Source organism: Salmo salar, chromosome 01 (assembly GCF_965601325.2).
Source record: "Salmo salar chromosome 01, fSalSal1, whole genome shotgun sequence".
Classification (NCBI taxonomy): domain Eukaryota; kingdom Metazoa; phylum Chordata; class Actinopteri; order Salmoniformes; family Salmonidae; genus Salmo; species Salmo salar.
This window is the reverse complement of record NC_138291.1, coordinates 10250707-10274880: the sequence shown is the minus strand read 5'-3', so window position 1 is coordinate 10274880 and position 24174 is coordinate 10250707. Positions and strand designations below refer to the sequence as shown.

Here is a 24174-nt window from a genome sequence, read left to right as displayed (position 1 = left end):
CACTTTTTATTGGATTTGTGCCTGGCCGTCAGTTACCACAGCCACAATCATAAACCCTGCCTATTTCAACAATTTATCTAATTAAAATGTGATTTTTAAACCTAACGTTAACCACACTGTTAACATTAAATTAAAATCAAAAATCACTTTTTTTGTTGTTTTCATCCGTTTTTACGATATAGACCATTTTGACTTTGTGGAAACCATTGTGCCTGTTGAATCACAAGTGTATCTGCCCTCTAATTGGCTAGAATAGTCCCACCTGATCTTGCCACTCCTCCTGACTGCCTTGCATTTTTGAAGACATTTATTTTCATTGTTAGTGGCCACTAGAGTATCAAGTTAATTTAATGGATAATCTGTGACCATCTTTACTCCAGGACCTACTCCAATGTACCATGACTCACTCACACAAGTTCCTTAAACAACAAAGTTGCTCAGTGTGGAGAATGTAACGTCTTTCGTTTGAATTAGCCCAGCCCAATTCTCAAAGGATTGGGTGAAATCATTATTTTCGGGTTAAAACATCAGGGCCACATTCAGTTGGCACAACGTTTTGAAACGTTACAGATTTAAATGTCATGAATAGGCATGCTTGTTTCCTCATAATATATTTATATCTGAACGTTCCACAACGCTATTCACTGATGGCTAAGACTTAACCACCAATGTCTGGCCCAAGCAAAACTAATCCTAGTTTAGCATTCCTTCTCTGCGATGCTTTATGAACACAGACCCTGAACTCCATACAGCTGCCACAGAGTGAGGCTTTCTTCGTCTCCTGTTTCAAGAGTGGCACAGGCCCCTGCTTCCAGGCAGCGAGTTACACCGCTTCATGAGAAATGGCCACTCCCCTAGGGAGGTGATCGTCTGCATACCCGGTGAACAAGGATGTTCTCCAGCATCTTGGCTTCAGTGAACACCTAGTTCATCATCACCATGTTCATCATCACCATGTCTGAGGTTGTGAAAGAAATACAACTGACATCTGATGATAGCTATAGCCTTGTGAGTGAAGCTGTAGGTAGCTAGTACGGTTATAGGTAGGTAGCTAGTATGGTTATAGGTAGGTAGCTAGTATGGTTATAGATAGGTAGCTAGTATGGTTATAGGTAGGTAGCTAGTATGGTTATTTAGATAGCTAGTAGGTAGCTAGTACAGTTATAGGTAGGTAGCTAGTATGGTTATTTAGGTAGCTAGTAGGTAGCTAGTACAGTAATAGGTAGGTAGCTGTAGGTAGCTAGTATGGTTATTTAGGTAGCTAGTAGGTAGCTAGTACAGTAATAGGTAGGTAGCTGTAGGTAGCTAGTACAGTTAAAGGTAGGTAGGTAGCTAGTACGGTTATAGGTAGGTAGCTAGTACGGTTAAAGGTAGGTAGGTAGGTTGCTAGTGTGGTTATAGGTAGGTAGCTAGTACGGTTATAGGTAGGTAGCTAGTATGGTTAAAGGTAGGTAGCTAGTACGGTTATAGGTAGGTAGCTAGTACGGTTATAGGTAGGTAGCTAGTATGGTTATAGGTAGGTAGCTAGTACGGTTATAGGTAGGTAGCTAGTATGGTTATAGGTAGGTAGCTAGTGCAGTTATAGGTAGGTAGCTAGTATGGTTATTTAGGTAGCTAGTAGGTAGCTAGTACAGTTATAGGTAGGTAGCTAGTATGGTTATTTAGGTAGCTAGTAGGTAGCTAGTACGGTTATAGGTAGGTAGCTAGTATGGTTATTTAGGTAGCTAGTAGGTAGCTAGTATGGTTATAGGTAAGTAGCTAGTAGGGTTATAGGTAGGTAGCTAGTACGGTTATAGGTAGGTAGCTAGTATGGTTATAGGTAGGTAGCTTGTACAGTTATAGGTAGGTAGCTGTAGGTAGCTAGTATGGTTATAGGTAGGTAGCTAGTATGGTTATAGGTAGGTAGCTAGTACAGTAATATGTAGGTAGCTAGTACAGTAATAGGTAGGTAGCTAGTATGGTTATAGGTCTGTAGCTAGTATGGTTATAGGTAGGTAGCTAGTGCAGTTATAGGTAGGTAGTGCAGTTATAGGTAGGTAGCTAGTACGGTTATAGGTAGGTAGCTAGTACAGTTATAGGTAGGTAGCTAGTACAGTTATAGGTATGTAGCTAGTACAGTTATAGGTAGGTATGTAGCTAGTACAGTTATAGGTAGGTAGGTAGCTAGTATGGTTATAGGTAGGTAGGTAGCTAGTAAAGTTATAGGTAGGTAGCTAGTATGGTTATAGGTAGGTAGCTAGTATGGTTATAGGTATGTAGCTAGTACAGTTATAGGTAGGTAGCTGTAGGTAGCTAGTATGGTTATAGGTAGGTAGCAAGTATGGTTAAAGGTAGGTAGCTAGTATGGTTATAGGTAGGTAGCTAGTATGGTTATAGGTATGTAGCTAGTACAGTTATAGGTAGGTAGCTGTAGGTAGCTAGTATGGTTATAGGTAGGTAGCAAGTATGGTTAAAGGTAGGTAGCTAGTATGGTTATAGGTAGGTAGCTAGTATGGTTATAGGTATGTAGCTAGTACAGTTATAGGTAGGTAGCTGTAGGTAGCTAGTATGGTTATAGGTAGGTAGCAAGTATGGTTAAAGGTAGGTAGCTAGTATGGTTATAGGTAGGTAGCTAGTATGGTTATTTAGGTAGCTAGTAGGTAGCTAGTACAGTTAAAGGTAGGTAGCTAGTATGGTTATAGGTAGGAAGCTAGTATGGTTATAGGTAGGTAGTTAGTATGGTTATTTAGGTAGCTAGTAGGTAGCTAGTACAGTTATAGGTAGGTAGCTAGTATGGTTATAGGTAGGTAGCTAGTATGGTTATAGGTAGGTAGTTAGTATGGTTATTTAGGTAGCTAGTAGGTAGCTAGTACAGTTATAGGTAGGTAGCTAGTATGGTTATAGGTAGGTAGCTAGTATGGTTATTTAGGTAGCTAGTAGGTAGCTAGTACAGTTATAGGTAGGTAGCTAGTATGGTTATTTAGGTAGCTAGTAGGTAGCTAGTATGGTTATAGGTAGGTAGCTAGTACGGTTATAGGTAGGTAGCTAGTATGGTTATAGGTAGGTAGCTAGTGCAGTTATAGGTAGGTAGCTGTAGGTAGCTAGTATGGTTATAGGTAGGTAGCTAGTATGGTTATAGTTAGGAAGCTAGTACAGTAATATGTAGGTAGCTGTAGGTTATAGGTAGGTAGCTAGTACAGTAATAGGTAGGTAGCTAGTATGGTTATAGGTAGGTAGCTAGTGCAGTTATAGGTAGGTAGCTAGTACGGTTATAGGTAGGTAGCTAGTACAGTTATAGGTAGGTAGGTAGCTAGTATGGTTATAGGTAGGTAGCTAGTATGGTTATAGGTATGTAGCTAGTACAGTTATAGGTAGGTAGCTGTAGGTAGCTTGTATGGTTATAGGTAGATAGCAAGTATGGTTAAAGGTAGGTAGCTAGTATGGTTATAGGTAGGTAGCTAGTACGGTTATAGGTAGGTAGCTAGTATGGTTATAGGTAGGTAGCTAGTACGGTTATAGGTAGGTAGCTAGTATGGTTAAAGGTAGGTAGCTGTAGGTAGCTAGTACGGTTAAAGGTAGGTAGCTAGTATGGTTATAGGTAGGTAGCTAGTATGGTTATAGGTAGGTAGCTAGTACGGTTATAGGTAGGTAGGTAGCTAGTATGGTTATAGGTAGGTAGCTGGTACAGTAATATGTAGGTAGCTAGTACAGTAATAGGTAGGTAGCTAGTATGGTTATAGGTAGGTAGCTAGTGCAGTTATAGGTAGGTAGCTAGTACGGTTATAGGTAGGTAGCTAGTACAGTTATAGGTAGGTAGGTAGCTGTAGGTAGCTAGTATGGTTATAGGTAGGTAGGTAGCTAGTATGGTTATAGGTAGGTAGCTAGTATGGTTATAGGTAGGTAGCTAGTATGGTTATAGGTAGGTAGCTAGTACGGTTTTAGGTAGGTAGCTAGTGCAGTTATAGGTAGGTAGGTAGCTAGTACGGTTATAGGTAGGTAGCTGTAGGTAGCTAGTACAGTAATAGGTAGGTAGGTAGTACAGGTATCGGTAGGTAGCTAGTACGGTTATAGGTAGGTAGCTAGTACGGTTATAGGTAGGTAGCTAGTACAGTTATAGGTAGGTAGGTAGCTAGTACGGTTATAGGTAGGTAGCTAGTATGGTAATAGGTAGGTAGCTAGTATGGTTATAGGTAGGTAGCTAGTACAGTTATAGGTAGGTAGCTAGTATAGTTATAGGTAGGTAGCTAGTACGGTTATAGGTAGGTAGCTAGTATGGTTATAGGTAGGTAGCTAGTACGGTTATAGGTAGGTAGCTAGTACAGTTATAGGTAGGTAGCTGTAGGTAGCTAGTATGGTTATAGGTAGGTAGGTAGTACGGTTATAGGTAGGTAGCTAGTATGGTTAAAGGTAGGTAGGTAGCTAGTACAGTAATAGGTAGGTAGCTGTAGGTAGCTAGTACAGTAATAGGTAGGTAGCTAGTATGGTTTTAGGTAGGTAGCTAGTGCAGTTATCGGTAGGTAGCTAGTACGGTTATAGGTAGGTAGGTAGCTGTAGGTAGCTAGTATGGTTATAGGTAGGTAGCTAGTATGGTTATAGGTAGGTAGCTGTAGGTAGCTAGTATGGTCATAGGTAGGTAGCTAGTACGGTTATAGGTATGTAGCTGTAGGTAGCTAGTATGGTTAAAGGTAGGTAGCTAGTATGGTTAAAGGTAGGTAGGTAGCTAGTACGGTTAAAGGTAGGTAGGTAGCTAGTACAGTTAAAGGTAGGTAGGTAGCTAGTATGGTTATAGGTAGGTAGCTAGTATGGTTATAGGTAGGTAGCTAGTATGGTTATAGGTAGGTAGCTAGTACGGTTATAGGTAGGTAGCTAGTACGGCTATAGGTAGGTAGCTAGTAGGTAGTTAGTACAGTTATAGGTAGGTAGTTAGTACAGTTATTGGTAGGTAGCTAGTACAGTAATAGGTAGGTAGCTTGTGTGGTTATAGGTAGGTAGCTAGTACGGTTATAGGTAGGTAGCTAGTACGGTTATAGTTAGGTAGCTAGTAAAGTAATAGGTAGGTAGCTAGTACAGTAATATGTAGGTAGCTGTAGGTAGCTAGTACAGTTATAGGTAGGTAGGTAGCTGTAGGTAGCTAGTATGGTTATAGGTAGGTAGGTAGGTAGCTAGTATGGTGATAGGTAGGTAGGTAGCTAGTATGGTTATAGGTAGGTAGCTAGTACAGTTATAGGTAGGTAGCTAGTACAGTAATTGGTAGGTAGCTGTAGGTAGCTAGTACAGTTATAGGTAGGTAGGTCGCTGTAGGTAGCTAGTATGGTTATAGGTAGGTAGCTGTAGGTAGCTAGTATGGTTATAGGTAGGTAGCTAGTATGGTTATAGGTAGGTAGCTAGTACGGTTATAGGTAGGTAGCTAGTATGGTTAAAGGTAGGTAGCTGTAGGTAGCTAGTACGGTTATACTGTACCAGGGACGCGCTCAATACAGAAATGGTCTGATGAAGTGGATGCTAAGCTACTGGACTGTTTCGCTAGCACAGACTGGAATATTTTCCGAGATTCATCCGAGGTAAACCCAACAGCGAACTGTCCAGTGGCGCGAGCCTACCGGACGATCTAAATACCTTCTATGTTCGCATCGAGGCTAGCAACACTGAACCATGCATGAGAGCACCAGCTGTTCTGGATGACCATAGTCCCTGTGCCCAGGAACGCCAAGGTAACCTGTCTAAATGACTATCGCCCTGTAGCACTTGACAAGGCATTTTCCCCCTCAGGAGGCTGAAAAGATTTGGCATGCGCCATCAGTTCGTTAAAATGTTATACAGCTGCACCATTGAGAGCATCTTGACTGGATGCATCACCACTATGGCAACTGCTTGGCATCCGATCGCAAGGCGCTACAGAGGGTTGTGCGTACAGCCCAATACAACTCCAGCCACCCTTTCTCTCTGCTACCGCACGGCAAGCGGTACTGATGCATGGTTAACTATTTAACTATCTGCATTGAAACCTTTTGCACTAACTCTATTGATTCATCACATATGCTGCTGTTACTGTTTTAGCTATCCTTTTGACTAGTAACTTTATCCCTGCCCATATGTACATAACTACCTCATTTACCTCGTACTCCTGCACATCAACTCAGTACTAGTAGCCCAAGTTATCATTACTCATTGTGTATTTATTCCTTGTGTTATTCATTTTCTATTTTTTTCTCTAACATTGGTGGGAAGGGCCTGTTAGTCTACAGCTGTTGTTTACGAATATTGAGACAAATAAAATTTGATTTGATGGTTGTCACCTGAGCTATCTGGACGAGCAAGTCATGGGTGTCTTTTTATTTTTTTAACCCTTATTTTACCAGGTAACAGAAGTGGGTGTATGGAAAGCAAATCCCCTAATTGGCCAGATTTGTTGCCACTTAAGACCGTTTTGCGTTGCTGATTGGGCTGCATTGCGTTGCTGATTGGGCTGCACGACAAGTCGATTGTTGACAACTGCAGCATTTTAGCTGTCTAACCCTTTTCCTAACCTTAACCTCGTTCTCTAACCTGCTACATTGGTTCTCTTAACCTGCTATGTAAACATTAAGCTGACCCGCGGTGCACCTGGCTATGTCCCATCTAACCAGTAATGGAGCACTGATGTAACACCCATCGCTGTTGATACGCCCACTTTCAGACATGCCAGGTATGCAGTTACCCATACTCGGAGTGAGCAGGTCCAGGGGAAGGTTTCTGCGCGGCACCCAGTCACCAGATGGGGAACGCCTAACTTCCCTGCTCTGCTGGCTGCGCTGGTAGTGGAGAAAATAACACCTGGGGCTGTTTAGACATGGGGAACGCCTAACTTCCCTGCTCTGCTGGCTGCGCTGGTAGTGGAGAAAATAACACCTGGGGCTGTTTAGACATGGGGAACGCCTAACTTCCCTGCTCTGCTGGCTGCGCTGGTAGTGGAGAAAATAACACCTGGGGCTGTTTAGACATGGGGAACGCCTAACTTCCCTGCTCTGCTGGCTGCGCTGGTAGTGGAGAAAATAACACCTGGGGCTGTTTAGACATGGGGAACGCCTAACTTCCCTGCTCTGCTGGCTGCGCTGGTAGTGGAGAAAATAACACCTGGGGCTCTGTCTAGACAAACAGAACATTGTTCAGATAGAAATATAGCGTCAGCTGCTCGCTATTCGCTACACTTCTATCTGCAATGTTCTGAACACACATCTGCAGCTGCCTGCTGATATGGTGCAAGCGGTCTCCTTTCTCCCATTGTAAACTACACTGGGACAGATGGGTTTTTTTATTTTAAGATGTAATTTCAAATCATGCAATCCATCTCAGGTTGTTTGGTCAATTATATAAAATGTATGTTCATTTCCAGTTACAAGTTAATCATTCAGCCATATGATCGTAACTAGCTCTGGTGGGGTAATCACTGGCAAGGTACTCTGGTGGGGTAATCACTGGCAAGGTACTCTGGTGGGGTAATCACTGGCAAGGTACTCTGGTGGGGTAATCAATGACAAGGTACTCTGGTGGGGTAATCACCGGCAAGGTATGTAGGTCAAACAGGGATGAACATTTATCTCATTTTTGCATGCATGTTCCGATAAATATTTCTGCTCAAAGGGTGGTGAAGTTAGGCCTGTGCTCAACATTTCTTATCTGAATCTTGGACAAAGAGTTTTGCATGAGGAGAGAAGAAACAGTTCCCATGGTGTAATCATGTTCTCGTGTTCTGCTGTGGTTGCACATAGGCCTATACCAAATACTTACCGATTAATCTTCATGTGCTCATTGAGTAAATTGAGTCGGAAAATCTCTACCAATCAGCATTGTTGCACTTGTTTTACTTTAATCGATTTTAGGGAAATTATCCATGCATTGTATTAGACTGAAAAACTTTGCATTGATTGTAAACATTGAATAGAGTTTGATTTTTATTTTGAAATATAGGGTCGTCTTCCTGTCAATACGTAACTTGATTTTGATTGTCTTTAGGAAATTAACGATATACCGGTGGGGATATTTGATTTACTTTCCATATTGGCTGTACAGAATTGACATTAAACTACTCGAATGACATGACCAAGCACAAAGGGATAAACATCGGACTAAAGAGCAAAAATCCACACGGACCACTTACCTGTAAATACCGGTCATATATTTTAACATATTACAAGTTCCTATCAACCATTTTATTAAAATGTTGGTACCAATTTTGAACAGTCCCTACCAATGGTAAATGTCACATTCAAAATTACTTTAATCCGTTACAACTACATAAAATAGGAATTCTGAAACAAAATTCTAATAAGTGCTTGCTAATGGGCAGGCTTGTATTGGCAACTTATTGGGGAGGTATATTTTAGCAAAAGGTAATGCAGCCTGTACAATACATTCTAATGATGCAACAGAGCACCACTTCTGGTTGTATTGTGTGTTCAACTAAACAAAGGACTTGATGGACATGACACGATGTGTTGCTCTCTGGCCGTGCCGGCGGGGAAAAAAAGAAAACGGTTTTAATCAGTTAACACTACTTAAATCACATTGCTATTATCTACACAATTCCAATATAGCTGTACGTTTCAATTATACAAAATTAATCTAAAGAATACCCCCCGCAAATAAACATTTTACAAGGGGAAAAGCAGGGAGGTACAATAAACAGCAAATTCTCCAAGAAGGGTTACCACAGATTTCTCAGGGAAAACACATAAAACAGCTCAGCCAGAGACAAAAAAAAAAGTGTACAACATGCACACTTAGAAAAAGGTACAAAATTAAAAAGCAATTACTTCACTATGCTGATGGAGAACAACTTTAAATGTAAATTCTTTGTCTTTGGGTGCTGCAGTATAAATAACTTTTCTTTTCGAGTGCAGGTCCAAGAAATCAACATCTTCACAAGGAGAAACTTTATGCTTTTCCTTGGGGATCGTGCCAAGATGAAGGTGGGGGGGCGGGGGGGAGAGAAGCGTCTTTAGAGTTTGTCGTTTTCATCTCTGTACATATCAAAAAGTCAGTAAGGTCATTCTCTCAAAACATTTCCCTAGAAACAATACAAAGGGGATTTCATAGCTCTTAGGGGGTGTGACGCTTCTGCCATGGTGAAGATATGGGTTGGTTCACAGTCACTGATTGTTTTTAGCTTTAGCGTGTGTGAGGATGTGAGACTTGAGGTTGGTGGATTGGGCAAACTTCTTGTTGCAGCCGTCAAACGGACAGACGTAGGGTCGGTCTCCAGTGTGAATCCGCACGTGGGTGCGTAAGTTAAAGTCCAGGGAGAACCGCTTTCCGCAGCCCTCAAATGTGCACTAGAAGAAAGAGAGTAGACTTTATTACAAGGCTGCATTGCTGGTTGACAATCTGGGCCCCTATGGGTGTATGGTCATATACATGCCATGTAGGACATTAAGCTGGAAGTGTTGTGATTCAAACTAAATGTATACAGTGAAATTGTAGAGGTAGATCTCTCATTAAGAAGCCATTTTGAAGGGGCTGGGGGAAACATACTTGGAAAGGCTTCTCGCCGGTATGAACAAGTTGATGCCTCTTCAGTTTGGAGCTTTCGACAAAGGCCTTTCCACATTCGGCACAGACGTGAACACGTGGCCCATGGGTGTGCAGGTGCTTCCTCATTGCAGAGTTATCCCTGAACATTTTACTGCATCCCTGCAGAGGCAAAAGGTAGCAATTACTCACAGTGTAACTTCAGAAATGACAAAACCAAATTGGTCCACATCAGAGCATCTAAAAATCTAATAAGCTATAGGCATCCACAGAGCATAGCGGCTAGTTGACTACCATTATTCACACAAACAACTGTGCTAGTCGTACCATTGTGTTCTAGTGGCTGTCGTACCATTGTGTTCTAGTGGCTGTCGTACCATTGTGTTCTAGTGGCTGTCGTACCATTGTGTTCTAGTGGCTGTCGTACCATTGTGTTCTAGTGGCTGTCGTACCATTGTGTTCTAGTGGCTGTCGTACCATTCTCTCTCTAATACCAGTTAGACTATTATAGCACACGTACTTTGTGGGGGCAAGCTATCGTCCTGGGAGAGTCGTCCTCCTTGATTTTCCGTGGCTTCATCCTGCAAGACATGACAGATCGTGGTCCACTGTAGATCAGTTGGATGAGCATGGTGCTTGTAACACCAGGACAGTGGGTTTGATGAGAATGAGTTGCCAATTCCTTATATAAAAATTGTGTTTTATGCTTACTGCACATTTATAAAACACATACTAAACTGCTAGTATAACAGTCTTTGGCTAAAATGCTGCTAGCGGTAACCACAATGCCACGCACGACAAACTGAGCATACATTTTCCAAAATCAATGTTAATTGATACTCCCGTTTTAGAAATAACTGCTCAAATTGTGCACAGAGCAGACAATTCATGAAAAGGATATCGGTAGAAAAGGTAACTCTATTACAGTAAAATAATGTCTCGATGTCCATATATGTCTGATTCTGTTAGACCAAAACCTCAAATGCAAATAGCGAGTTGAAACCTCTTGTCAGAGAGGAAGAAGTGATCTCTCATCTTTGTTGTCTGAGTGGCAAGGGGAGGGGCTTAGTGGTTGGGGGAGGGGTTTGGTGTGTGTGTAAACAGAGAGGAGGCAAAACAAGACCTTTCACTCTTGCCAAAATTTCTATGGACTTATTTTGGACCTAAGCTTGTTGCCTGCCTTCCCGCCTTTGGGACAACGACCCTCATTGTTAAGGAGGAGACATGAGCACCTTGACATACACAGATCTCTGGTGTAAATAGGAAGGTGCACACAGTACAGACAAAGCGAAGGAGATGAGACCAAAAAGACAACATGAGAACAAGCGGACAAACCCTCATAAATATTATTATTACGATACAGGCATTTGGAATATCACACAAATACACATGGGACAGTTTTATGCAATAATATTGAGATTATCTGACAGTTTTATGCTGAAAATGTGCAGTGATTGGTCAAATTTGCAAGCCTTTGCATTATATGCGGGGAATAGTCGATTTTGCAAATTTTTTGGAGATGGCAGAATCCTGGAGTGACTGACTAATGAACATGTCTGTAACTCACCTAGCAAACTCTGCCAGCTGTTTGGGGTCTGACAGGTCGATCCCTGGAATGCCCCCGGGCGGGAGCTTCTTCCCTGTCATGTACTCGGAGTAATCGGGAGGAGAATTGTCCCCAATGACATGCTCCTCTACCATAGTGTCATGGTCAACATCCTTCTTGTCATCTGAGACAGAGCACAGGAGCAGAGTTAAAACAGATGCACAGGTATATGTTTTATGATGTCTGACCTTAATTGGCTATTAGAATACCAATCAACAAAGAAATGTGACACCATTTCAACCACCAGGAAAATATATATAGAGGTTGTGGAGCTTAATTGTGTTAATGCTGTTGGTGAACAGCTGAACATAAACTGAATGTACATTTTGGCTAGTTCCATTTGAAGGGCCCTATGTTTTATAGAATTGTTTTTATTTTACCTTTATTTAAGTAGGCATGTCAGTTAAGAACAAATTATTATTTTCAATTAGGGCTTAGTAACAGAATGTGTGAATAGCCGTAGATTTTTATTGGGGAAAAAAAGAAGGTTTTATGTGATCTTGATACTCCAGTCCACCCACTCTAGTTGCTACTGAAATCCATCGTTAATCGTTGAGTTGGCTAATTTAGTAAGCTAGCTAAATAACAGGTCAACAAACGTAGTAACCATTTAATACCATTTCTAGTCGCTAAATTGCAAGACTAGTCGCCGCTCAACGCCATAGTAAATTGTTGAGTTTAGTCGGCTACAGACCGTCAGTATAGCTAAACAAATTAGCTAGCTAGCTAACGTTAACTGTCTAGCCAATCTAAAGGGTGGTCTGTATCAAAAATGCAAACTTTGCTAAAAAAAAAAATGTAATGATTAAAATATCAAACTATTGAGGATGCCATTATTGTAACTCTTCCCCACGATTTGAAAGCTAACGAACAGTAGCACATCCACACAAGTCTTGTGACATCTTGCTAGTCGCTACCCTCCCCCGCTGTTGACGAGAGCTTGGAGCCGAGGCCCTGTGCTGAACTGCGCCACAGCGGCCTACTCCGGGGCCAGCAGCAGCGCACTCGCTCCCAACCCGCCGCCATCTTTCCCCCGGACAAATCAACGCCATTTTTTCGGTCCGCCATACTGGTCCAGGGGAACATGGCGGCGCCCATCAACACATAAAAAAACATGGCTTCCCATAAAAACAAAAACATTTCAAATACACTACACGCAATTCGGACGTGAAAAACAGTGCAGAATTCTACTGAAATTAGCCAGAGGCCAGCGTCCGTACGAGGCCTAAGTTCCAGGGAATGCAGTGAGAACAATGCAGGTGGCAAGCTTGCAAGAACACACTTTCGACACAACTCTAAACTTACCCGATGCCCACATAGTCACCGAAAACTCTCCTTCTAAAGTCTTTATCTGGACTTGTTTCTGTTCCCATTTTCTACCACTGGACTCCGGTGCACCTAAGTAGTTCTTTTTATTTCTCTTCCCGCTTCCCCCCTTCTTCGTCCGCCCCGAACTCTTCCCGGCGACAGTCACCAGAGTCTGTTCGATGTATTCCTCTTCGGCGGCAGGGACTGGGACAGGTATAAGAATTTGGTCCTCGTAATCATCGTCCCCGTGCATGTCCGAATCATCTTCACCAACCACCTCTTCTCGGGTTTGCACCAATATTACCTCCTGATGATGGTGATGCATTGAGTGTGGATCATCTGAGTCAAGGGGCTGTAAAGCGATCATAGGCTGTTCATCGTCGTCCTCTCCAACAACTGTTGTCTCGATGGTCTCCACTTCGATTTCATGGAGTTCCACTATTTCTGATGGCATCTCCGAGCCGTCCGTTTCGATGTACAGGGTATCACCTGATGCCATATTGAAAAACCCTAAATTCCTCACAGTTATGTTTTCTATAGCAGTTCCCCCCCTCTACACTGCCTTCCTCCTTCTTCGACAACAAACTCCACTCTGTTCTACTCCCGTCGCCACTACGCTTTGGCTACATAGTCTCGCGAGACTTCATGGGTTACAGATTTATGCCGCGTTCTTATCATGTCAAAAACTCGGAATTTATGACTTGCTAACCTAGGAGGTAGGGTCGAATCTCGAGTTTCTCAATTGGGAGGCACCAGAATCAACCAATATGACTACGCAAATAACTTACGTTCATTTGAACTTAGAGGTCCCGAGTTTCTGACATGAAGAGAACACTGCATTAGGTCGGGTTCCCTTGCTCAGACGTTGCTTGCATCGTCAACCAATTGTTGCGTGCGACGTCATCTATTGACAGATTGCTATAACATATGTGGTTAGCTGATATTTAAAATACCTATCCGGGCGTTGTAAGATCTGGCAAGCATCAGCAACTTCTGGGCAGAGGAGCACGCCCATTTACAGCTTGTACGACATTGCAGATGATCAGTGCAGGTGAATGCCGACTGACTGATGTACAATCACCTTGCATCATAAATAACAACTATTATTTGTAGATCAGTCAGTCATTCAACATTTACCCACTATGCATCATATACACAAACAAATTGACATTGAATAAAGTTTAATTTATTGTCACAATATCGATAAGGCTCCTTAACAGCTTCTACCCCCAAGCCATAAGACTGCTGAACAATTAATCAAATGGACACCGGACTATTTACATTGACAACCCCTCCCTCCCGCCCCCCTCCATTTGTTTTGTACACTGCTGCTACTCGCTGTTTATTATCTATGCATAGTCACTTCACCCCAACCTGAATTACTATCGGCTGGGGAGGAGCTTTTTTTGGTCGCATACCTTTCACCTTTACCTTTGAGAGGGTGTGCTTTTAAAGGAGTGTGTGTAGGTGAGGCACGCATTGCCACTGCGCTCCCGCGGGCATGAAGAGCATCGAAATGGATAAGACAGGTGAACGGGGAGACTTTGAATGGGTCTACAATGATCAGCCTCATACTTCACGAAGAAAAGAAATATTAGGTAAGCTGTTGTCTAAAACGTAAACGAAATAACTACGGTTTAAAGTAAAGTTGTACTGCTAATACAACATTTTTGTCTTCTTTTAAAATCGTATCCGGTTTTACCTGTTTTCAGGTAAAACCTGTCAGAAATGTCGCAACCATTTCTGGGGCTCCCGAGTGGAGCAGCGGTCTAAGGCACTGCATCTCAGTGCTTGAGGCGTCACTACAGACACCCTGGTTCGATTCCAGGCTGTATAACAACCGGCAATGATTGGGAGTCCCATAGGGCGGCGCACAATTGGCCCAGCGTCGTCTGGGTTTGGCCGGTGTATGCCGTCATTGTAAATAAGAATTTGTTCTTAACCGACTTGCCCAGTTAAATAAAGGTTACACAACCACTCATGCAGTGAAACTGGAGTTTAACACCGTGGCAGCATATGATTTATTGGAGTAGCCCAACTCATTCACCATGATGTACCACAGAGATAGCCTAGTACTGTAGGCTATTTGCCAATGCTGAAACTTAAGGAAATATGGACTCCTATTTTTTTCACAAGACAAAGCAGCCTACTAGATTTGCAAAACAAAACCACCTGTCCTACTTTTAGTTTCTTGTGTTTTCATATTGTAATGTTATCTTGTGTAATAAAAACAGCGTACACAATAGAGGTGTGTGTGGTGACAAGCACAATGAAAGCAAAGGAATGCCACTATTGTCAATATGATACTTGAAAAATCGAAGCTTTCTTAAGACCCTAAATAAATGAAGTTATATAAAATAGTTGACAATCGGAGGGTGGGGTCCTCCCGTTCATATGTAAACCAGTGGAGGTTGCTTAGGGGAGGACAGCTCATAATAATGGCTGGAATGGAATGGCATCAAACACATGAAAATCACGTTTGATGTATTTGATATTATTCTGCTCCAGCCATTAGCACAAGCGTTTCCCACAATTAAGATGCAACTAACCTCCTGTGATTCCCTGTTTTATCTTTTTGACATGTAGAACAATGGGCAACATGGTGATAATAACAGGTGCAGCTGACTAAGCCCATTGGCTTTGCTAGGTAACAAGACACATTCCCCCTCTAATGGCCCAATGTCAAAGACTGATGCAAAGGACAGCATGATAGTCACCAACCATTAAGTCACAGGGTCAGACCCTCAGACGATCCATAAATAGAATAATTAGTAATTATATTTCTATTCGTTCAATCCAGAATGCAGATGGTATGCGCTATCATTATACAACAGCTGTAATGCCCACACTGTGGTAATGTTTCAGGCACCACAAATCTGGCTTTTCAAGAGGGTCATTCTATGTCATTTGAGCAAGCCATGACATCCCACATCTCAGATTGTTCTGAAATCGTTTCTGTATTTAGAAAGAGAGAGGATTAGCATTCCAGCAACATTTAGTTAAAATATAATTTAATATCTGAGAAATTAAGGTAATTGATTTCACCCAAATTGGCAATTTTTTACTTCTAGGATTCATATAATATTCAATCAATATACTACCTTACATCCGATTTGGACCAAACTTGTTTTCTAACAATGAGTAAGACGAGACATGAGGAATCCAAATAAATTGTAAAAGTTAGCATTTGAAATAATGGCCAAGAAAACCAAAGCATGGGTTGTTGTCATACCTTGTCGATAGACTACAAGGTAAGGAAACCAACCGCAATTTTGTAATTTAGGGGGGGGGGGTCTTCAAACTTTTTTCACCTAATAGCAGGAACACAGCTGTCTATTGGTTGGAATCTGGATACAGGATGGAACTTAACCTCAATGACTCACTTCTTTGAACAGAGAGAAAAGCATCACCCAATACCCACTGATGTGTTTTATATATATATATATATATATATATATATAAAACACTCTTAGCCGTAGATCCATTGTACTTGTCAGAGGGGGGGAATACTCATCTTATCTGTTTCTAACAACATAAATGATTTCAGTACAATCTGAGATGGTGGGTGTCAATTCTCTTTCTTGTGCTTTTTGAGGTGGAACGAGACCCAATACATACTTTTATTCTTGTCTTACTTGGTCTAATATCTGAGCAATCAACATTTTCTCGTGCTCATCCTTGAAGTCATCTAACTTAAACACATCTTTTTTTGCAATGATTCATATGTGTATTTAAAGGGGCGTGTTCCCCTTTATCGTTCCATTGGCGTGAATGCAAATATCAAATCGTGATCCGTTGCTTGGTTCCTAAATTATTAAAAGCTTTTGTTTTTATGATAGTCTACAGTCCTGCTGGACAGCACAGGGTGAGGAAATTAGGCTCACATTGATAGAGGTGGCCAGCCGGCTGGAGGTGCTTGTGGTATTGCATCTTAGCCAGGGTGTTTTGGCTCCATCACACCATACTGTTACCTATTACCATACTGTTACGTATTACCATACTGTTACTACATACATACATTCATAGACGTACTTTTCTGTTTCATGAAATTATTTTGTTTATCGATCAACCTCTCATTTGGGTATTTATTGAAATTTAGCTTGTCTCATGTTTAAGTATTTTGAAAAGTCATGTTTTTTTTAAATTTAGTCAATTAACTTTACTTCCAAATCTGGGCCAGGTTTCCCAATAGTGATGGAATTAAGGTTTAAGTGTGTGTGTGTTTTTTTTTAACAATGCGTCTTTCCTGCAATGGTCGACTATGTAACATGTGTTTCGCAATACACCACGCAGAGAAACCCGTCGCTTCGTTGGAGCGTGTCGATACTGATAGGATCGAAAGAAAGGGACCGCTGCTCTCTGATCAGCTTTCTTCATTCAAATCTTACCTTAACATTATAATTATTTCACAAAAATGACGACAGATCCGCTCCTAGGCAAATATTACCACCAACGGCTGCAAATATTGACAAGGCTTATTCTAATGCTTACCCAATAAAATGCCCAAAATCACCGATTTGGCACATCATGTTTGGCTACACATTATGACAAATTATAGACAGTAGCCTAGCCTAAAAGTAACAAAATAGAACTCAATTGATTGAACAAGAAAGTTATTTAAATATGATTAAAATAGGCCTATATAGCCCATGGCTTATATTTTAATGCAGTCATCTCAGTTTTCATTTTAATCATATTTTTATTTGTTGCTTGTTTATCAATTTATCAATATTACCCATATACTGTATATGCACTGAGTGTACAAAACATTAGGAACACCTGCTCTTTCCATGACAGACTGACCAGGTGAATCCAGGTGAAAACTATGATCCCTTACTGATGTCACTTGTTAAATCCAATTCAATCAGTGTAGATGAAGGGGAGGAGACAGGTTAAAGAAGGATTTTTAATTGTATTGAAGTAGGGAAATACATTCGTTTTGCCCCAACATTATGAATTCCCATATTCTGTAATACACTTTTATAGTATAGCTCAGCTAGACAGTGGTAAAGGGTGTATTTAGCATTTAAAACAAATCACAGGTGGTTAGTTGAAGGGTCATTGGACCAATGAATGCAGGAAATGTAAAAGTAGCCGTCACATCATCAAAGGGCTTCTGAGAACCTATTCATCCAAAAAATTGTGAATGATTATTTCCCAGGCATGAGATAGTGGACAAATAAAATAAATTGTAAGTTGGCAAATGGAAGGGAGAACTGTAGGTAGGTGAGACTATGGGTTTACTATGACATCATGTACAGTGTCTTCAGAAAGTATTCACACCCCTTGACTTTTGTCACATTTTGTTGGGTTACATCCTGAATTTAAAATAGATTAAATGTAGATTTTGTGTCACTGATCTACACACAATACCCAATAATGTCAAAGTGGAATCATGTTTAGATATTTTTACAAATGTAATAATAAATGAAAAGCTGAAATGTCTCGCATCCGTATTCAACCCCTATTCATTTCAAGCCTAAAATAACTTCAGGAATAAAAATTTGCTTAACAAGTCAGATAAGTTGCATGGACTCACTCTGTGTGCAATAATGGTGTTTAACATAATTTTTGAATGACTACCCCATCTCTGTACCCCACACATACAATTATCTGTAATGTCCCTCAGTCAAGCACAGATTCTACTACAAAGACCAGGGAGGTTTTCCAATGCCTCAAAGAAGGGCACCTATTGGTAGATAGGTAAAAAAAAAAAAGCAGACATTGAATGTCCCTTTGAACATGGTGAAGTTATTAATGACACTTTGGATGGTGTATCAATACACCCTGTCACTACAAAGATACAGGTGTCCTTCCTAACTCAGTTGACCAACAGGAAGGAACCACTCAGGGACTTCACCACGAGGCCAATGGTGACTTTAAAACCAGTTAGAACTATTATGAGTTTTTAATGACTGCGATAAGAGACCTGAGGATGGATCAACACTATTGTGGTTACTCCACAATACTAACCTAAATGACAGAGTGAAAAGGAAGCCTTCCAAAACACGCATCCTGTTTGCAACAAGGCACTAAAGTAAAACTTCAAAAAATGTGGCAAAGAAATTAACTTTTTGTTCTGAATACAAAGCATTATGTTTGGGGAGAAATCCAACACAACACACCACTGACTATCACTCTCCATATTTTCAAGCATGGTGGTGGCCTGCATCATGTTATGAGTATGCTTGTCATTAGAAAGGGAGTTTTTTTTATGATGAAAAGTAATTGAATAGAAGTAAGCAAAGGCCAAATCCTAGAGGAAAAACTGGTTCAGTCTGCTTTCCAACAGATACTGGGAGACAAGTCCGCACAACAACCTTAAACGCAAGGCCAATTATACACTGGAGTTGCTTACCAAGATGACATTGACTGTTCCTGAGTGGCCTACTGTAGTTACCGTTTTGACTTAAAATCGTCTTGAAAATGTATGGTTAGACTTAAATGTCTGTCTAGCAATGATCAATAACTAACTTGATAGAGCTTGAAGAATTTTTAAAAGAATAGTGGGCAAATATTGTACAATCCAGCGACTTATCTAGAAAGACTCACAGCTGTGGTTGCTGCCAAATGTGATTGTAACATGTATTGACTCAGGGGGTTGAATACTTACAGTTGAAGTCAGAAGTTTACATACACTTAGGTTGGAGTCAATAAAACTTGTTTTTCAACCACTCCACACATTTCTTGTTAACTTAACAAACTTTAGTTTTGGCAAGTTGGTTAGGACATCTACTTTGTGCATGACACAAGTAATTTTTCCAACAATTGTTTACAGACAGATTATTTCACTTATCATTCACTGTATCACAATTCCTGTGGGTCAGAAGTTTACATACACTAAGTTGACTGTGCCTTTAAACAGCTTGGAAAATTCCAGAAAATATTGTCATGGCTTTAGAAGCTTCTGATAAGCTAATTAACATCTTTTGAGTCAATTGGAGGTGTACCTGTGGATGTATTTCAAGGCCTACCTTTAAACTCAGTGCCTCTTTGCTTGACATCATGGGAAAATCAAAAGAAATCAGACCTCAGAAAAAAAAATTGTAGACCTCCACGAGTCTGGTTCATCCTTGGGAGCAATTTCCAAACGCCTGAAGGTACCACGTTCATCTGTACAAACAATAGTACGCAAGTATAAACACCATGGGACCACGTAGCTGTCATACCGCTCAGGAAGGAGAAGCGTTCTGTCTCCTAGAGATGAACGTACTTTGGTGCGAAAAGTGCAAATCAATCCCAGAACAACAGCAAAGGACCTTGTGAAGATGCTGGAGGAAACAGGTACAGAAGTATCTTTATCCACAGTAAAACGAGTCCTATATCGACATCACCTGAAAGGCCGCTCAGCAAGGAAGAAGCCACTGCTCCAAAACCGCCATGAAAAAGGCCGACTACGGTTTGCAACTGCACATGGGGACAAAGATTGTACTTTTTGGAGAAATGTCCTCTGGTCTGATAAAACAAAAATAGAACTGTTTGGCCATTGTTATGTTTGGAGGAAAAAGGGGGAGGCTTGCAAGCCGAAGAACACCATCCCAACCGTGAAGCACGGGGGTGGCAGCATCATGTTGTGGGGGTGCTTTGCTGCAGGAGGGACTGGTGCACTTCACAAAATAGATGGCATCATGAGAAGGGAAAATTATGTGGATATATTGAAGCAACATCTCAAGACATCAGTCAGGAAGTTAAAGCTTGGTTGCAAATGGGTCTTCCAAATGGACAATGACCCCAAGCATGCTTCCAAAGTTGTGGCAAAATGGCTTAAGGACAACAAATTCAAGGTATTGGAGTGGCCATCACAAAGCCCTGACCTCAATCTTATAGAAAATTTGTGGGCAGAACTGAAAAAGCGTGTGCGAGCATGGAGGCCTACAAACCTGACTCAGTTACACCAGCTCTGTCAGGAGGAATGGGCTAAAATTCACCCAACTTATTGTGGTAAGCCTGTGGAAGGCTACCCAAAACGCTTGACCCAAGTTAAACAATTTAAAGGCAATGCTACCAAATACTAATTGAGTGTTTGTAAACTTCTGACCCACTGGGAATGTGATGAAAGAAATAAAAGCTGAAATAAGTCATTCTCTCTACTATTATTCTGACATTTCACATTCTTAAAATAATGTGGTGATCCTAACTGACCTAAAACAGGGATTTTTTACTAGGATTAAATGACTGGAATTGTGAAACACCTTAGCCAAATACATTTAAACTCAGTTTATGTAAACTTCCGACTTCAACTGTATCTAACCAAACTATATTACCGTTTTATTTTCATTTAATAAAAATATATATTTTTTCTTCCACTTTGACATTTAAGTGTTTTATGTAGATCTTTGAAAAAAAATGACAATTCATTTTAATCCCACTTTGTTACACAAATGTGGAAAAAAATCAAGGGGTTTAAATACTTTCTGAAGGCATTATACAATATTGTTTTCCAGAGTTTCCTTGCTCTTCGCATCCTGACTGGTTGCATCACTACCTGGTATGGCAACTGCTCGGCCTCTGAACACAAGGCACTACAGAGGGTAGTGTGTACGGCCCAGAACATCACTGGGGCCAAGCTTCCTGCCACCCAGGACCTCTATACCAGGCGGTGTCAGAGGAAGGCCATAAAAATGGTCAAAGACTCCAGCCACCCTAGTCATAGACTGTTCTCTCTGCTACCACATGGCAAGTGGTACCAGATCACCAAGCCTAGGTCCAAGAGGCTTCTAAACAGCTTCTACCCCCAAGCCATAAGACTCCTGAACACCTAGTCAAATAGCTAACCAGACTATTTGCATTGTCCCCCCCTCCCCCTCTTTACTCCACTGCTACTCTCTGTTATCATCTATGCATAGTCACTTTAATAACTCTACCTTCATGTACATATTACCTCAACAAACCGGTGCCCCTGCAGATTGACTCTGCACCGGTACCCCCCTGTATATAGTCTTCCTATTGTTATTTTACTGCTGCTCTTTAATTACTTGTTACTTTTATTTCTTATTCTTATCCGTATTTTTTAAAACTGCATTGTTGGTTAGGAGCTCGTAAGTAAGCATTTCACTGTAAGCTCTACACCTGTTGTATTCAGCGCATGTGACTAATAAAATTTGATTCAGAACAGTTTGCATGCTGATGTTATGCAAATGTAGTGAAAGCAATGCGGCAGACCAAATTTGCATTAGCCAATGGGCTCCTCCAATTCTGGACAGGAGAAAATAAGTACACGAACCAATCTGATGTCTAACCTCGAATCAACTTGTGTGTGTGTGTGTGTGAGGGAAAAAATAAACGATATAGAAACTGTTACAATGCAGCGAAACTGACCAGGGTCAGTTGAATGTGTTTACTTTGAATGAGTCTCATCTTGTGACTTATTTTTTGTTGTTGTGTGTGTCCTCCTAAGCAAAATACCCAGAGATCAAGTCCCTGATGGGGCCTGACCCCCAGTTGAAGTGGGTGGTGACAGGGATGGTCCTCACCCAGCTTCTGGCCTGCTACATGGTCCACGACCTCCCCTGGAAGTGGGTGTTATTCTGGTCATACGGCTTCGGCGGCTGCATCAACCACTCGCTGACCCTCGCCATTCACGATATCTCCCACAACGTTGCGTTCGGCAACAAGCTGGCGCGCCTCAACCGCTGGTTCGCCATATGGGCCAACCTCCCCATCGGACTGCCCTACTCGGCTTCGTTCAAGAAGTACCACATCGACCACCACCGCTACCTGGGTGGCGACGGCCTAGATGTGGACATCCCCACGGACGCGGAGGGCTGGTTCTTCTGCACACCCCTGCGGAAGGTCCTGTGGCTCTTCCTCCAGCCGTTGTTCTACGCACTGCGCCCTCTAGTGGTGAACCCCAAGCCAGTCTCTAGACTAGAGATGATGAATGCCGCTGTTCAATTTGCAGTGAACTTTGTGATATTCTACCTATGGGGGCTGAAGCCAATTGTTTACCTCATAGCCGGGTCCATTTTATGCATGGGTCTACATCCCATCTCTGGACACTTCATAGCGGAGCACTACATGTTCCTGAAGGGCCACGAGACATACTCCTACTACGGCCCACTGAACTGGATCACCTTCAACGTGGGTTACCACATGGAGCACCATGACTTCCCCAGTATACCTGGCAGTAAGCTGCCTCAGGTGAGTTGAAATCTCAAACACAGTGTTGATAGCGGACCACCATTTTTAGGTCAACTATGATTTTAGATAAATCCAATCCGAATCTCAATGAACTACCATGGTTTTAGGTCTGATATTAAATCTCAATATTGTACCATGATTTTAGGTCAACCAATTTCCCCCCCCCCCCCCCAAAAAAAAATCTTACCCCTGTATGTGGCTTACTTGATCAGTGGCTAAGGGAAATGATCACTGGTTTCAGATGTCTGTCTCAAGATAATGCTCTAAACAATGTCCCCAATGGGAGAGTCATCAGATAGCAGATGAGAGAGGCGTTTCAACCGCAGGAGGTTGGTGGCACCTTAATTGGAGAGGACGGACTCGTGGTAATGCCCGGCGGCGGAATGAGGAGAATAGTATCAAACACATAGTTTGAGGCCGTTCCATTCGCTCCGTTCCAGACATTATTATGAGTCGTCCTCCCCTCAGCAGCCTCCACTGGTTTCAACTGGAGGTATTGCTTAAAAGACTGGCCTGAATTTATAACTCATTAACTATTGGTGTAATGCCTGAGACAAATAGGATCATTTTACACTTTCTAACCTCTAAAAACAAGCACTCTAAAGTCAACTGTTGTGGGTGTTTTTCTTTGTCCTCAGAAAATTCCAGAAAATGTGTTCACCTCCTATAAATTTTGTCAGTTGTGGGAAAAATGATTATTCTCCTTCTAAATGACAAGCCCTAGTGAAATTTGCTGTTACCTAGGAATTACAAGTCATTATTATTTTAAATAATAAACTGACATGTTGCAGTCTGACATGACTTATGTTGGCTCCTCGTGCTGACAGAGTCCCCTCTAACGGATCTGTTGTCTGTGCCAGGTGAAGAAGATGGCAGCAGAGTACTACGACTCCCTACCACAGCACACTTCCTGGACCCGGGTGTTGTGGGACTTTGTCTTTGATGACAGCATCGGTCCCTACACCAGGATCAAGCGGGAATATAAGCTGGTCAAGCAGGAGTAGGTGCCACAAAACACTTTCCCCAATATTCAGTGCTACTGATTGTCATAGTGAAACATTGGTTTCAGATAGTGGCGCTCCAGGGTATGTTGAACCAAAGTGGGTTAAGTTAAGCCACCCTTGTTTCTAGGAAACCATACAGAAAATGTATAATTTGACTAAATATGTAGGAAGAGGTCAGTCATCATTTCATGGTGTCTGTGAATAAAGAAACCACATGGAAAAAGTAGTAAGCAAGTGGGGTGCAAAAAAGTCAAATGAACATATTGTGTTAGAGGCTCCTTTTCACCTCGTTTTATCATGTGATTTACTTGACAATAGCACACGTGGGCAGGCAAAAGACAATGTCAATCATTAGGTTTACCATACCGTGAGTGTGGACAGTGCAGAGAATGAAACATTGAAACTTACCTTGCAGTAAGAGGAGCTGTATTTCAGTGAAGCACTGTTTGATGCTCACCACACAAGTTGTTTTTAATCAAGAAAATAAATAGATAATACTGCTAACAATGTTTCTAACAGAAATGTAATTTAATAAAACGTTATGTTATTACATGTGTGAGGATTCTGTGTGTGAACATAAATCTGTAATGCTAGAACTATGTAACAGGTATTTATTTTACAAGAGCTATT

General features: G+C 41.5%; 2 protein-coding genes across 2 annotated transcripts; one reads left to right on the top strand and one right to left on the bottom strand.

The window, feature by feature from the left end:
• Positions 1 to 8451: 8451 nt before the first annotated feature.
• Positions 8452 to 13015, bottom strand: LOC106610396 (transcriptional repressor protein YY1). Its single transcript, XM_014209779.3, has 5 exons — positions 12398 to 13015; positions 11054 to 11216; positions 10007 to 10067; positions 9490 to 9648; positions 8452 to 9290 (listed from the first exon to the last, which is right to left on the bottom strand). Exons 1-5 carry the CDS (start codon positions 12897 to 12899, stop codon positions 9108 to 9110), a joined length of 1068 nt encoding a protein of 355 aa, XP_014065254.1. The 5' UTR covers positions 12900 to 13015; the 3' UTR covers positions 8452 to 9107.
• Positions 13016 to 13838: 823 nt separating this feature from the next.
• degs2 (delta(4)-desaturase, sphingolipid 2) lies at positions 13839 to 24094 on the top strand. The gene is made up of 3 exons (XM_014209685.3): positions 13839 to 13998; positions 21798 to 22540; positions 23401 to 24094. Exons 1-3 carry the CDS (start codon positions 13902 to 13904, stop codon positions 23542 to 23544), a joined length of 984 nt encoding a protein of 327 aa, XP_014065160.1. The 5' UTR covers positions 13839 to 13901; the 3' UTR covers positions 23545 to 24094.
• Positions 24095 to 24174: the final 80 nt, after the last annotated feature.